This window comes from Megachile rotundata, chromosome 5 (genome assembly GCF_050947335.1).
Source record: "Megachile rotundata isolate GNS110a chromosome 5, iyMegRotu1, whole genome shotgun sequence".
NCBI classification, from domain to species: Eukaryota; Metazoa; Arthropoda; class Insecta; order Hymenoptera; family Megachilidae; genus Megachile; species Megachile rotundata.
In genome coordinates, this window is record NC_134987.1 from 7,696,582 (window position 1) to 7,711,985 (window position 15,404).

The window sequence follows — 15,404 nt, forward strand, 5'->3', positions numbered from 1 at the left end:
GCTTTTCATCGCGTTTAACGCAGCAACTTGTGTTTCGTTTTCAGCAACAGAGGCACCCGCCTCTTCTTCTTGGTTGGATGTTCCTGGTACTCCCGTTCCTGCCCGCATCCAATCTTTTTATTACCGTTGGATTCGTCGTTGCGGAACGAGTGCTCTACATGCCCAGGTAACTACTAATTTCTCTTCATTCTTTGTAATCTCAAAAGTTATAGAATAACGTGGCCGAACGAGAATATTAAAGTAACGACCCCTACAAAGTTTTACGGACTGAAATATCTGGGCAAAGAAAGGTACGAAATGCGGGTGTCTTTTGGTACTAGGGAAATAGTTCTTTATAGGGAAATTGTAATGTGGGAGATAGAGGACTTATTTTTGATTCATTAATTTTTGGATTTTGGGGTTTGGAAATAAGCAATTGGGAACTTTAGGATTTGGGAATTTTGGAGGGTGGAAATTTAGAGAGGTGGGAATTTAGAGAGGTGGAAATTTAGGGAGGTGGAAACTTAGGGATTTGGGAAGTTAAGGAGATGGAAATTTAGGGATTTGGAATTTTAGAGTTTTAGGAATTTAGGGAGGTGGAAATTTAGAGATTTGGGAATTTGGAAGGTGGAAATTTAGGGAGGTGGAAATTTAGGGATTTGGGAATTTAGAGAGATGGAAATTTAGGGGTTTGGAAATTTGGGGATTAGGGAATTGAAGGAGGTGGAAATTTAGGGGTTTGGAAATATAGGGATTTGGGAATTTAGAAAGGTGGCATTTTAGGAAGATGGAAATTTAAGGATTTGGGAATTTAGAGAGATGGAAATTTAGGGGTTTGGAAATTTGGGGATTAGGGAATTGAAGGAGGTGGAAATTTAGGGGTTTGAAAATATAGGGATTTGGGAATTTAGAGAGGTAGAATTTTAGGAAAATGGAAATTTAGGGATTTGGGAATTTAGAGAGATGGAAATTTAGAGGTTTGGAAATTTAGGGATCAGGGAATTGAAGGAGGTGGAAATTTAGGGGTTTGGAAATTTAGAGATGTGGAAATATAGGGATTTGAGAATTTAGAGAGGTGGCACTTTAGGAAGATGGAAATTTAGGGATTTGGGAATTTAGAGAAATGGAAATTTAGGGATTAGGGAATTAAAGGAGGTGGAAATTTAGGGGTTTGGAAATTTAGAGAGGTGGAAATATAGGGATTTGAGAATTTAGAAAGGTGGCACTTTAGGAAGATGGAAATTTAGGGATTTGGGAATTTAGAGAGATGGAAATTTAGGGGTTTGAAAATTTAGGGATTAGGGAATTTAAGGAGGTGGAAATTTAGGGATTTGGGGTTTAGAGAGGTGGAAATATAGGGATTTGAGAATTTAGAGAGGTGGCACTTTAGGAAGATGGAAATTTAGGGATTTGGGGATTTAGGGAGATGGAAATTTAGGCATTTAGGAATTTAGAAATTTAAGAATTTTATGATTGGGGAATTTAGGAATTTATAATTTGGGGGTGTTGGAAATTTGGTAATCTAGAGATTCGAAGATTGAAAATTTGGAAATTTAATAATTTGAGATTTGGAAAGAAAGTAATCTGGGCTTTTAGTGATTTGAAAATTGGGAAGTTTAGAAATCTTACAGTTTGTATTGTAATTTGCCAAATTGGGAATTTACAGATTCGAATTTTTAAAAATTTAGGAATTTACTAATTTGAGAAATATAAACACTAGAAAATTTTGAAATCTGCAAATTTAATAATGTTTAAATTTAAGAATTAAAAACTTTGACATCTGAATTCAAATATTGGAAACCTAATTGAAGAAATTTACAAATTACTTTCTCTCCCAAAACATATTTCAAAGCCTAAAAATTAATATACCACTACTAAAAAATAAACTAAAATAAATGAAAAATGTTTCAGTGTCGGATGGATTCTACTGGTCGTGTACGGGATGCAAATCAGCTGGACCGCAATTCCCCGAAGAAGAAGTCTGATCACCACAGGGATAGTTCTACTTCTACTGTTAGGATGTTACAAAACGATTCATAGGAATCGAGATTGGACTTCCAGAGAGACTCTGCTGAGGTCAGTGTAGCTCAAGAATTCCATCCTACTTTACCTAAAAGTAGTAAATCATCGATTGCATTTTATAAAAAGACCATGACATGTTTTCTCGACTTAATTACGTTTAAATTCAGTGCTCGGTGAAACGCGAATCGTTTATTTTCCGCTGTCCACGGAGACTGTCATAACATTAGCCCTGATAACGGCAGCGTCCGATAATAGACTGAAACACGTACGCCGAAGAAACAGACGCGTACATTCGAGTGTTTGTCGGCGAGGATGATGCAGAAGAACTCGAGGCGTGGCTTCGCGTTTCTTTATTTACAATTGAAAGCGGCGCTCGCTCGAATTTCATCTTCTGGAATTCACGGATCGAGAATTTTCAGCGGGATAGAAGATTTCGGAGTATATCGTGTTCTCTGGGACGCGTGAAAAATTCATGACTCTTTCGTTTCTTAGAAATTCGCCGGAAACTCTGTTGACGCTTTTTGCAATAAATTTTAAAAGGAATCTGACGCCCTCGTTTTAACGCGGGAAACTTAAATCCTAAACTGTTACTTTTTCCAAACATACGCGAGAACTTTGTTACATATTTATTTTTTCATGTTAAGTCCTTAATTTATCTCATAATAAATTATAAGATAGATTAAGTTTTCATTTCACCTTATTTCGCATTAAAAGATTGGCAACGGTTGAGAACCGCTGACAAGGTTGACGCCATGTTTGAGTGAAATAAAAAGTTTTGTTCACTTTTTCTAAGTTTTTGATAAGGTAACGATATTAGACCGACTATTTCAAATTTCCTCTTCGAATCTTCCGTAGCAAGTTCCTACGTTTCTATACGTTCTGCTTCCACTTCCTTTTGTTTCAAGTTCTGTAACTCGTGTCTGTTTTCTTGTAGAATTTCTGCTTTAGATTCCCTGTTCCCTAACTTTCTCTCTTTTGGACCTTCCGCTCTGAATACCTTTCTGTTCGGATCTTTTAACTCAAATTCCGATTTCCCTAAACATTTTACTCCGAACTTCTCTACTCGCGTTTGGCTTTTGCATACGAAATGGCGGATCTTGAAATGGCGGGTCTGGGAACTGTAATTCGATAGATTTTACTTTATAGTACTCATAAGTTCAATTTTACACTTCAAATTATTTGAAAATCTGAGTGATTACATAAATAACTCATGAATGTTTTTAACCTCTTGATAATGATGAGCTGCACTTGTGACGCACTTTCAAGTGTAACAAACCTTCCTCATATTTTTAGTACAATGTTCAAGTATAATTGTAATTTGCTCCGGGTTCGTTAAATTTAACACAGGCATAATATTTTAACTTTCTTTAATCTTAAGATTGTAACAGTAAATAGTTAGTCATGTCTGACGTGTTTGTTAAATAAATTATAGTGTGAGGGGTTTATTAGTCTCATTACTTATCAGGTTATTGACAGTATGTGATAAGATCGTTAATTAACAAGCAAGATTACTAAAAAATTTTTTAAAGAATTTTGATATCGACCTGGTAACCTGAGAGATTCACTCTTTTTCTTTTAAGTATGAATTCAGATGCATCTATTAGATATCAACCTATTAGATTCGTTCTCTTCTTTCAATCATAAATTTATGTGCACCTCTCAAGTACGAGTACCTCACATCCTAACATTTTAACATCCTCACAGCCTGACAGATTCATCCCCTTCTTTCAATTATAGATTCATATGTATCTCTTGTATATTAAGTATCAACCTGATATGAAACTAACAGATTCACCCCTAGATTTCAATTGTAGCTTCATATGTAACTATCACATACATGTATAGGTATAAACGTGTTACTATCTTAACACATTCACCTCTAGATTTCAATTGTAGTTTCATATGTAACTATCAGATATATGTAACATATTGTATGTATAAACGTGTTGTCATCCTAACACATTCACCCCCGTATTTTAATTATAGCTTCATATGTAACTATCACATACATGTATAGGTATAAACGTGTTACTATCTTAACACATTCACCCCTAGATTTCAATTGTAGTTTCATATGTAACTATCAGATATATGTAACATATTGTATGTATAAACGTGTTGTCATCCTAACACATTCACCCCCGTATTTCAATTATAGCTTCATATGTAACTATCACATACATGTATAGGTATAAACGTGTTACTATCTTAACACATTCACCCCTATCTTTTAATTGTAGTTTCATATGTACCTATCATATGTATATGTATAAACATGTTACCATTCTAACAGATTGACCCCCATCTTTCAATTGTAGTTTCATATGCACCTATCAGACATATGTGTAAACATATTACCACCCTAATAAATCCATCCCACCTTTGAATTGCAATCTCATATGCACCTATCACATGAAAAAAGCATGGTAAATATAAATGTAAAGTACTAGCATTCTAGATTCACCCCATGTTTCAATTACCGATATTCCTTAATTCGTTCTATTTTCCGGATACATTTGTCCCGCTATTCTAAATTTCCCTGTGATTCCCCGATAAATCACGGATATTGAAAAAAGTATAAATCGCGAGGGAAAGTTTCCGCTCGTTCGTGGAGCGTGCAGAGCGTATTCACGGGATCCCCGGTCTAAATTCGTCGAATCGCGAAGTAATTCCGCGAAGATTTACGTCAGGCTTTCCGCCACGAGTCGAACAACGCCACTGGCACGGCGCCAGGCTGGCGCTTGCACGTACGTTAACGTACACGTGTACAAAGCAAGCGAAAGTCGCGGGAAAGCTTCGAACGTGACACGGCGACGTTTAACGCCGTTGACGAAAGAAAAATCGTGGATGTAGGAAATATCGGTGAACACGTGTCTGAGACGAGCTATTTTGTTACAGAGCCGGACTACGATCTCTACCGCACAACGCCAAGATGCATTACAACTTTGCCAACTTCCTCAGAGACATGTCGCAACCGAACCGTGCGATCCTGCATTACCAGCTGGCCCTTTGGTGAGTACCCTCTGTACACGTCGATGTTGCGCATTCCGCTCGAAAGCACCGGAAATACGACGTCACCGGCCTCTTAGCGTCGACGCAGTTCATGTAGAAGCTTTCGAAAACGCTGCCAGCAAATAGAGCCACGCTTTCACCGGATTCAAGAGATTTCAGCTGAAAGGGCTGGGATGTGTTCTGGCAAGTGGGGATGAAATTGTAGGGAACTTGAAAAGAACTTGCACCAAGGGAAATGAAGGTTTATACATTTTCTTTTTGCTTTCTTTTATTTCGGGTATTTAGCGAATTTTTCTTGCGTTGGCTGACGCGGAAAATCGAAAGAAAGTCTATATTTCAACTTTTGGAAACTTTTGTGTACTGTTATTTTTGGTTAGTTAATTATAGGTTAGGTTTCAGGACTATAGGGTTATTGGGGTGTAAACTTTTTTAATTTAGTGTTTGCGTGGCAGGCTATTTTGGAACAGCGATAAACTTGGAATTTAAAAAATTTTCTTCTTAGTTCATAAATTTCCGAATACTAATATTCGGAAATATTCACGGCAGTTTATAAATTTTGTAGTTGTCAAACTTTTCGGTTCCCTAATTTGGAATTGTTTTGTGATAACATTTGAAGAAGATAATAAATCTTGCCGCTTATGGTAAAAGAGTATAAGAAAAGAAAGGAAAATATTGAGGCAGTAAGACGAATATTTACTGAAGAATACCAAGAAAAATAAACAGGTCAAGAAGAAGGGCATGTAGATTTGATTAACGCTGCGAGACGGAAGAAGTGTCTTTCGCGGTGATAAAACGTTAAAAACACAAAGTGCTTATAAAGAAGAAATACCCATACTATAACAAGAGAAGTAGTTCAGCACTCGTGAGAGCTGGTTCCCTGTGGAGAAAGTTGAGAAACTTTATATTTGTTAAGTTTAGGACTTTGGAAATTTGATCATTTGGGGATTTGGGGATTTGGGATTTAAGGATTTGGGGATTTGAGGATTTGAGGATTTGAAGATTTGGGTGTTTCAAAATTTAGGGATTTGAGGATTGAAAATTTAGAGATTGGAGGATTTGGGGATTTGGAAACTTGGAGACTTGGGTATTGGAGGATTTAGGGATTTGGCAATTGGTGAATTTGAGAATTTGGTGATTTGGGGATTTGAGAATTGGAGGATTTGTGATTTGGGGTTTGAGAATTGGAAAATTGGAGGATTTGGTGATTTGGAAGTTTGAGGATTTGGGAATTTAGAAATTTCAGAATTTAAGAATTTGAAGATATGGAGATTTAGGAAGTTGAGTATTTTGGGATTTAGGATTTAGGGATATGAAAATTGAAAAATATTAGAATTGAAGAATTTGAAAGTTTGAAGGTTTGGGAATCTGGATTTTGGTATTTAGGAAATTTGTGGATGTAAGAATTTTGCACTGTGGGTATTTAAGAATTTAAGAATCAGTAAAACTGTACTCTCGAAAATTTGCAAGCATAGAAATTTAAGAAATCTCAAGTTCGAAAAGCTCACATATCAATCTCACATATTCACTTGTTTAAAACAGAAATACAAAGCTACCCTGATTGCACTCGATCTTGCCACCCCCATAAATCTGAACCTCCAAACACATTAACCGTAACCCCACGACAAATCCATTAAGAAACCCGATCATCGCTTGAAAAACAAATATACTAATGTGCCTCAGAACATAAACACATACTCACCGAGACATGTGACACATCCCCTCGCTTCCGCGTGCGATCGATGTTGCAATTTCGAGTGATTTACCTTTCTTTGCGATGAATTCGATCAGAATTCTCATTTCGCGAACAAAGTAATCGTGGTAGTAATCGTACGAGTGTCGCGTATCAACGGTTTCTTTCTTCTTTAGTTGTTGCTTTTGGTGTCCTTTTTATCTGAAGGGACGAAGCACGGCCGGCGAGAAACGCGCTTATCAAAGCGGTGTAAGAGGTTTACTGACAGCGACCGGTATTCCGATAATGAAAATTCCACTTCCCCGTTCACGCGAATCCTTTTGATGTCGAGGCTTCAATGAACCGTTCGCCCGCTCTTCTTCCTACGAACAAGACCGCCGCTATGTTACTCTCCTTTTTTTGGCACCGGATCGGCCATATTTCACGTGGTCCCAACAAGACAAAGTTTCGCCTGGATCAAAGTCTGATTCACGGTTTTAAGTAAATTCATTAGCGTGTTATTTTACCGCAATCAACCGAATACTCGAACACGTTTCGCGTTACCTGGACCATTGTGTTTTTAACGAGGATTCGTTGGCTGTTGATAGCCTTGTGATATTTTTAGCTTCCAGAAGTTTCTTATTTTGGAAGTGTCTCTTACTTTCTTTTATTATTTTCGATTCCTATAGTTTTGGGATATTAATTGGAATATATTTGTTAGGGTTAGTAGGTTTTTGTGTTTAGTTTGAGAAATAGAGTAAAATCTTGTTATATTGCCGGTTTCATGTACAGCTGCGATTTCGAGGAAATTAATCTCTTCTGATGGACGTGAAGTTATTGCGCAATATATCGCCGCGAGTTGCATTCCTACACATTCTTATTGCCACGCATTGTATCGCCACGCGTTATATCGCCGTGCGTTATATCACCACACGTTATATCGCCACGCGTAATATCACCACGCATTGTATTTCTACACATTCCTATTACCACGCATTATATCACCACGTGTTATATCACCACGCGTTATATCGCCGCACGTTATATCGCCACGTGTTGTATTCCTACACATTCCTATTACTACGAATTATATAGCCACGCGTTGTGTTCCTACACATTTCTATTACCACGCATTATATAGCCACGCGTTGTGTTCCTACACATTCCTATTACCACGCATTATATCGCCACGGGTTATATCACAACACGTTATATCGCCACGCGTAATATCACCACGCATTGTATTTCTACACATTCCTATTATCACGCATTATATCACCACGTGTTATATCACCACGCGTTATATCGCCGCGCGCTATATCGCCACGTGTTGTATTCCTACACATTCCTATTACTACGAATTATATAGCCACGCGTTGTGTTCCTACACATTCCTATTACCACGCATTATATCGCCACGGGTTATATCACCACGAGTTATATCACCGCGCGTTATATCGCCGCGCGTTAAATCGCCACGTGTTGTATTCCTACACATTCCTATTACTACGAATTATATAGCCACGCGTTGTGTTCCTACACATTCCTATTACCACGCATTATATCACCACGTATTATATTACCACGCGTTATATCGCCACGTGTTGTATTCCTACACATTCCTATTACCACGCATTATATAGCCACGCGTTGTGTTCCTACACATTCCTATTACCACGCATTATATCGCCACGTGTTATATTACCACGCGTTATATCGCCACGCGTTGTATTCCTACGCATTTCTAGTACCACGCATTATATCGCGACGTGTTATATTACCACGCGTTATATTCCTACGCATTCCTATTACCACACATTATATCGCGACGTGTTATATTACCAAGCGTTATATCGCCGCGCATTATATCGCTTTGAGTTACATCACCACGCGTTATATTACCACACATTACATCACCACGCGTTATATCACCACGCATTAGTACTACCACGCGTTATATCACCACGCATTAGTACTACCACGCGTTGTATCTACATGTATTACCTCGTGCTGTATCGCTATGCATTAGTATTACCATCGGTTGTATCACTACGTGTTATATCACCACGCTGCATTACCAAGCGGTGATATTTCCATACGTTGTTATTGCACAACGTGATAGCTGACCGTTGTACCTCAACGCATCAATATCATCTGTATTACTACTCACCATTACCAACCCAACTCAATATATTGCAATTGAAACAATCTCCCACTATTACAAGTCTCCATCAGTAGCAATATAACAAGAGTCTGATTTATTGATTATCAGAAATGCTCATGAAATGCACGTTGCAAGTTGAAATGTATTTCAATCCAACGTTACCAATAATTCATTATGCAGGCTGTATATAACACGTGCATACGTGTATGAAAATGAATACACGCAAGCATATATGCAAATATCTGTTGCGTATCGACAGCTCGCCGTGGCACAAGTGTTTAAAACAATCGAGAATTAATTTCATTGCTGGATACGTTTGACGCGTGCAACTTTTTTTTCTTCTTTTTACGACAGCCACTAGAAATAACAATACACTCGAGACGAGCTGACAGGTTCTTCGTTTATTAAATTTTAGCGGGTATTAATTAGAATCGTTATCGAAACTGACAGTTCCACTTCGTTGTTAATTGCGTTTCGCGTTAATATCGAGCGAATGAAAACATTTCGTAAATTTGTGTCGTTGTTAAATTGAGTACACAGTTGTTCAGTGACTGCACGACAACGAATGCGTTCGAGTGGGAGCAAGACAAATATTAATGATCTTGATATATATCTATCGAATTTGTTCAAAATTCGACATTTCGAGTTTTATCCTCTTTCAATTTTTATTCGGTCTAGACACTTTTTACATTCTTTGAATTCCTTCAGATTCTCTTTAAGTCCTCGTAGGTTTTTCTTATATTGTACTCCATATTGTACTGTTATATTCCACATCATTGACAAATTTCCATGTTTAACCAATAATATTTTAACAGATTTCGCAATATTTCAACACATCCTGTTTTCGCGTAAAGCGATTAACGATCGAATAAAAATAAACGCACGCTGTAGCAATCGGAAAATAATTTGTAACAGTCGAAAGGCAATTTGGAAACGAAAAGTTACGATTAAATGGTACGTCGAGTCAGCAGAGATTCGATTCCGGTATTCACGAGCGAAATTTAGTTATTCCATTGTCGCTATTCATCCTCAGCGCGCCACTATTCAAAGATCTCTTTTGAGCCTTCGTAGCCATCTGTCGTGGAAAAAATTCGGCAAAAAGAGGGAGGTGATTTTGTAGTTTTGATAGATGGCGTTTAAAAACTAGATCGTATATTTGAAAGAAAAGGGCAGGAGAATGGATGGAAGAAAAAGTGCAGACATCATATTTTTGTGATTGAACATGCGCCGGGGATGAAAGAAAAGGGACAGCGACGAGTGCCATTCCGATGAGAGAATGCGATCAAATACGCCCTTGTATGATGGGATAATATTTGGTTAACGAGTAATTTAAAAGCAACGTAGATTTGCGTACTAAAAATGGACGGCGAATAAGCAAACAAGAACAACAAACGAAACGGTGGAGTTGAAAGTAAATGTAGGTTTCGATTTAGAAAGAAAGTGATATAAATGGAAATTTTAAATAAAGTTTCGTGCAAGAGAATGTTTTAATGAAGGTTATCGATCGGTTACTTTTTCACTCTGTAAAACTGAAGAAAAATGTAAATAGAGTAAAAATGATGAAAAAGAGGAACGTACTCGAGAAAAATGATTTATCCAACGTTCTTTGTCCGGAACTAAAAACTGTATAAACGAACATCCATTTAATATTGACATATTCGGAGGATTTAAGCTGCGCTCTTAAATTATAATTCAACTTAATTAAACATTCGCAAGAATTTATTTCGCAAAAATTTACGAGTTTGATGAGCGAAGCTATACGGCAGCCAATCGAGTTTCGAGGCAGTTTGGAACTAGATTTTAATTGGGTTTTAACAAAATTTGGTTATCTGCGCAGCGGCGAAAATCTGGTAAATATCAGTATCTTGAAGTTGAGGCTTTTTGCCTAGGGCTCCATAAACTATCACTGTACTGCAGTACTTCAAAAATTATTCCTTTGAATTTATATCGATTTTGATGTTTGTGTAATTTCCAGACAGGTGAATCACAGATATTCGAATTAAAAAATGAGAAAATTCAATGTTTCTAAATTTAAAGAAGCTTGAGAATCTAACGTGTTAAACTTAAAATTTTAAAGAACGTCAGAAGAGTTTATAGCTGCAAGTATCGACTTTTAATTTCGAACAAAAATAAAATCGGAAAATATTGACCAGTCATGGACTCCGTATATTTTCGACTGAATTATAAGTGGGTTAAAAAATGGGTTGCATGAGTGACATTTCTGAGACGCGTGTCAATTTATTCCATCCGAAGATCGAGCAGTGAATAAGGTTGCTTTTCAACAACCGAGGAATATCGATGCTTTGAAATCTTAAAAGCGAATATCGAGTTCTGCATGAATTATTAATCCCAGCCCGATCAAATTGCTTCCCGTACGAGGCATGCATTTCTTTGACACTCTGAAAGTCTCTTCCAATATCATTTTTCCCCGGTGTAGCATGCTAAGTCAGTCGTCAGTTTCATAGCTAGGCTATCGCCGTTTCGATCGGTGTTTTTCAATTAACCTGGATACACGTGCGACCGGGGCCCTTTCATTAATAAACATTGCCCGTCCCTGATACGCGAGCGTAGACGTCACAAAAGAATGCAACGCGGATAAAGCTGTGCGAAGATTATGAAAGTGTCGGCCGATTAAAATTCTTCTGCCACGCTGCAAATTCATCGGCGGATCTTTCGTGTCTTTTGCAAAGGTGACGAACGTGGTCCCAAGTTCTCGTGATCTCTTCGATATCCATACTGATGAGACCTCGCCGAAATAAGGCTTCTCTGTTTACAATGCAGTCGTATTCATGAGTTCTAAGTTCATTTGGCTTCGTTTTATCTTCCGCTGTTCGTTATACGAAAGACACATCTCGATCGAGTCGATGTTGATCAACTTATTTCCCCAGCACCAATTTAGCCCTTTGAACACGACCTCTCTCTGAAGTTACTCGCCAAAGCTACAGAACCAATGAACTCTCACTAGTATTTGCATGGAGACTCGTTACGATACAAAGCTCGTTTGATAAATCTGGAAACAGAAAGAAACATAAATTGATTTAATCTCATGAAGATTCTGAGTTATCTCACGTCCAAACTAGTTTCATAAACTTTTTTGCAGCTCTTTTGTGAGACTACTTGTAGTACATGAAAATTATATTCTACTCAATTTTTATTTACATATTTAATATTCTATGTCCCTGTTGATCATTAGTAAATGTTTTATACTTATGACAAATGAACAAAATGTCTACATAAACAGTCACATAATTCTGACATAAATTACAATATCTTATGAAATGGTTTTGAATAAACTTGACAATAAATTTTTAATTCGAAGCAATCTCTAATATACCCTTAAGTTATATGTCCCCAAAATAAACTTTCAATTTTGAAGAAAAAGATTTGTCAGCGTTCGAATATGTCCAGAGAGGTTAAAGGGTTAATGCGTCGCAGAGTCTTCCTGCGATAGCACGCCATTCCCTTGAAGCACTCCGCCATTCCCTGCGCCATGAAGAAGAACGTGAACAGCCAGACCAAGGCCGCAGGAAGCCAACAAAAGTGCATTAATTAGCCACAGGGTGGGCGGCCGCGCACGAGATGAAGTGGCAACCGCTTCGCTTCTCTTTCTTCTTTGTTTCGTCTTCGTCTGGTTCCTCTAGTTCGACCGGCGAGCCACCTCTCTCTCTGTCTATCGTTTGGTTGCTCTCTTTCTCCTACCTTTTTCTTCTTCAGCAAACCGCAAGCCACTTCTTACGCTCTTTCTCCGGTCGGGGCTAATGCAGCGCGCTTTAAAGCAGGCTATCTTTGGCCAGGTCGAGCGCGTTCCTCGCGCTTAGCTAAGCTCGAAACTGCATCGATCATTACTGAATCGAGGTGCTGGAGAGCTTCTGCTATGAACTGATCATCGATAACGAGAATACCGTTCGAAAATTGACGATCTCTTTCATTTGAGTGCCGATATTAGGGTACGAGTGTGCTTCTGGCGCAAAATACGAAATTGTGGGTTTGAATACTTAGGGGTACTCGAGTTATGATCCTTTTGAACTTCATTTGTTTTAGGAAAATTTTTGTGATTGTTAGTTAATGTTAGGGAGGTTAATTTATTGGTAAATTATTATACAACTGGTATACTCTCTCATACTACTGTATGTAGTAGCATATTCAGAATGTTTTGACATTTTTTCCTATTAATTTTTGTCATAACGGAAGTCTTAATAAACGTAACAAAATATGTTGACTAATATAACCAACTGTGTTACTAAAACATAGTTGTCTCAAAATATATCTGACTACAGCTGAAAATCGTACCAAGAATTCATCATGAATGACTTACACAATAAATTACAATAATTCCAAGATTAACACATGTGACCTATATGTTTGAAAAATCGAAATTATCCCCCGATCTACTTCGTTGTTCAGCAATTCAATGCAATTTAAACTATCGCTATACAATTTGTGTGCGTAACTTCGCAACGTTGTTTCACATTTTCGCGGATCAATGAGAGCGAACGCAGCAGCAAATGGCGGCCCGATAGGAATCATTATAAGTTCGGACGATAAATAGCGACGCGATTGATTTATTTAGCCAGCCGTTATTTCCCTTCAAATCTAAGCATCGACAGGTTTAATTCGCGATCGTGGTTCTCGATCGAGCGATATTTATGAGTCGATCGAACATGCGAGGCGTGCAAATTGTCCGATCGTTACGTAAACAAAGGTCGGACAAAGCCGGGCGAACAAAATGTAACGCGGGACGCGCATATTTCACTGAAATAATTGTAAAAATCCTTCGTTTCGTCGCGCTAACGAGGCCCCTCTGTAGCGAGATTTATTTCCCATTCGCGCGACTCGCATTTATTCGCGACAGGGAACGATTTAATGCGGATATAATTGGATTTTAGCGAGGGAGACGCGACCGAAATGCCAGGAAATTTCGGAGAATTTGTACCTTCGAAAAAAACTGGTGCAAAGCTGAGGTTTTGATCAATGTACGAGGCGTGAAATTGTTATTGTCGTCGCTGTCTCAGACGCGTCAGATTAAATGAAATTGCACTTTTTGCTTCAAGAGTAGACGCAAACGGTTGACAGTCAAAATTTGATACGTGTTACATATGTAATTTCGTTTTTGAAGACAATTTTGTGAGTCACGTATTCACATTTATTAAAATATTTTTAAATATTTTAATAAATGTGAAAGATCAAAACTAAATGTAAACAAGACTGAAAACAAGTGAAGATTAAATTCATATATTTTGATATGAAGCATTATTTTAACAATATTGTACATTTCTGTATAGGAACTCGTTCAGTGATTTAAATGAATGAGAGCCAGATCTCGAAAACGTTTATTTAGAATTATCATACATGGCCTGTAGAACCTGTATATGTTGAATAACTTTTAAAACATATGTTTGCACCGATAATAAATATATTTACCTGTGTTCCAAGCCATGCAAGTATTTTTAAAAACTTGTGATAATTACAGTAACGTTAGAGTATTAGTACTAGAAAAGTTGCTCCAAGTTTATAAACTGTGTGTAATAACACCCTAATAAATTATTTATAATAAATCATAATGTATACTTACCAATCTGAAGCTGCAAACATACATATGTGTATGCATCAAATTGCGTATCAAGCGTAAATAAAATTGCGTATTGACAAAGAATGGCAATAACGTAATTGCAAAATTACAGACGAACAATCAAGAAAAGAAAACAAGGACCACGATAATAACACTGAACCACCCCATTTCATCCCGTTTGCTAATCATCAGTCTGATCACAATAACGTGATATTTACCCGTGAAAATGCAATCAATCCGGTAAACACAGAGGAGAACGTGATTGACGATAAAAAACGAGAGAGAAATATGAACAGAGAGAAAGAGGGAGACGGAATACAAACGATGCAAACGCTGGAACGGTTGCAACCAGATGAAAATTGCACTTGGACAATGCATTCTCGTTGGTCCAACTCTCTCGCTTGTAGATCTCATTTCCTAGGCTCGACGACTGTCCTGTTCGTTTCATTTCAGCTTTCTTCGTCCCTCCAAAATGTAGCTTTCTCCGAACCAGCGGTATTAACTCTGAAAAATTGAACCTTCGACTAACTGCCAATTTCCTGCGTTTGTTTCGCTCGGTAAATCGACGCGCGGACGTTCCTCTCGGATAACTTTTACATGTCTACGTTTCTCGTTACGGAATTATTGTTTTTACCGGTGACTTGCAATTTTATCTTTGTCGAGGGTGAAAGTAATTGCAACTTATCGGTTTATTTTCTGCTATGTCGATGTTTGTGAAAATTGATGGGAGAGAAAGTTTTACCGAGAGTATGGAATTAGGTTTAATAATTTATATATTTTTTGTTAGATTTGCAAAGTTGAGGTAATTGATTCCCAAATTCCTAAATTACCAATTACTCAAATTGCAGAATACGCACATACCCTAAGTCTCCACATATGAGAATTCTCACATACTTCAAATCTCCATATATGAGAATTTTCACATCCCCAAATCTCCACATATGAGAATTCTCAAATCCCCCAAGTCCCCACATATCCGAATTCCTACA

General features: G+C 37.6%; 1 protein-coding gene across 2 annotated transcripts in view; it reads left to right on the top strand.

Annotated features, from left to right (window-relative positions):
• Positions 1 to 15,404, top strand: part of LOC100875685 (protein O-mannosyl-transferase TMTC1) — a 261,548-nt gene that overhangs the window by 203,263 nt on the left and 42,881 nt on the right. For both annotated transcript variants that reach the window (XR_013038147.1, XM_012290326.2), the window contains exons 8-10: positions 45 to 166; positions 1,891 to 2,055; positions 4,900 to 5,013. Coding sequence is in view for 1 of the 2 variants with exons in the window: in XM_012290326.2 (XP_012145716.2) it covers positions 45 to 166; positions 1,891 to 2,055; positions 4,900 to 5,013 (401 nt within the window). In the remaining variant the exon portion in view is untranslated. The remainder of the gene's footprint in view (positions 1 to 44; positions 167 to 1,890; positions 2,056 to 4,899; positions 5,014 to 15,404) is intronic.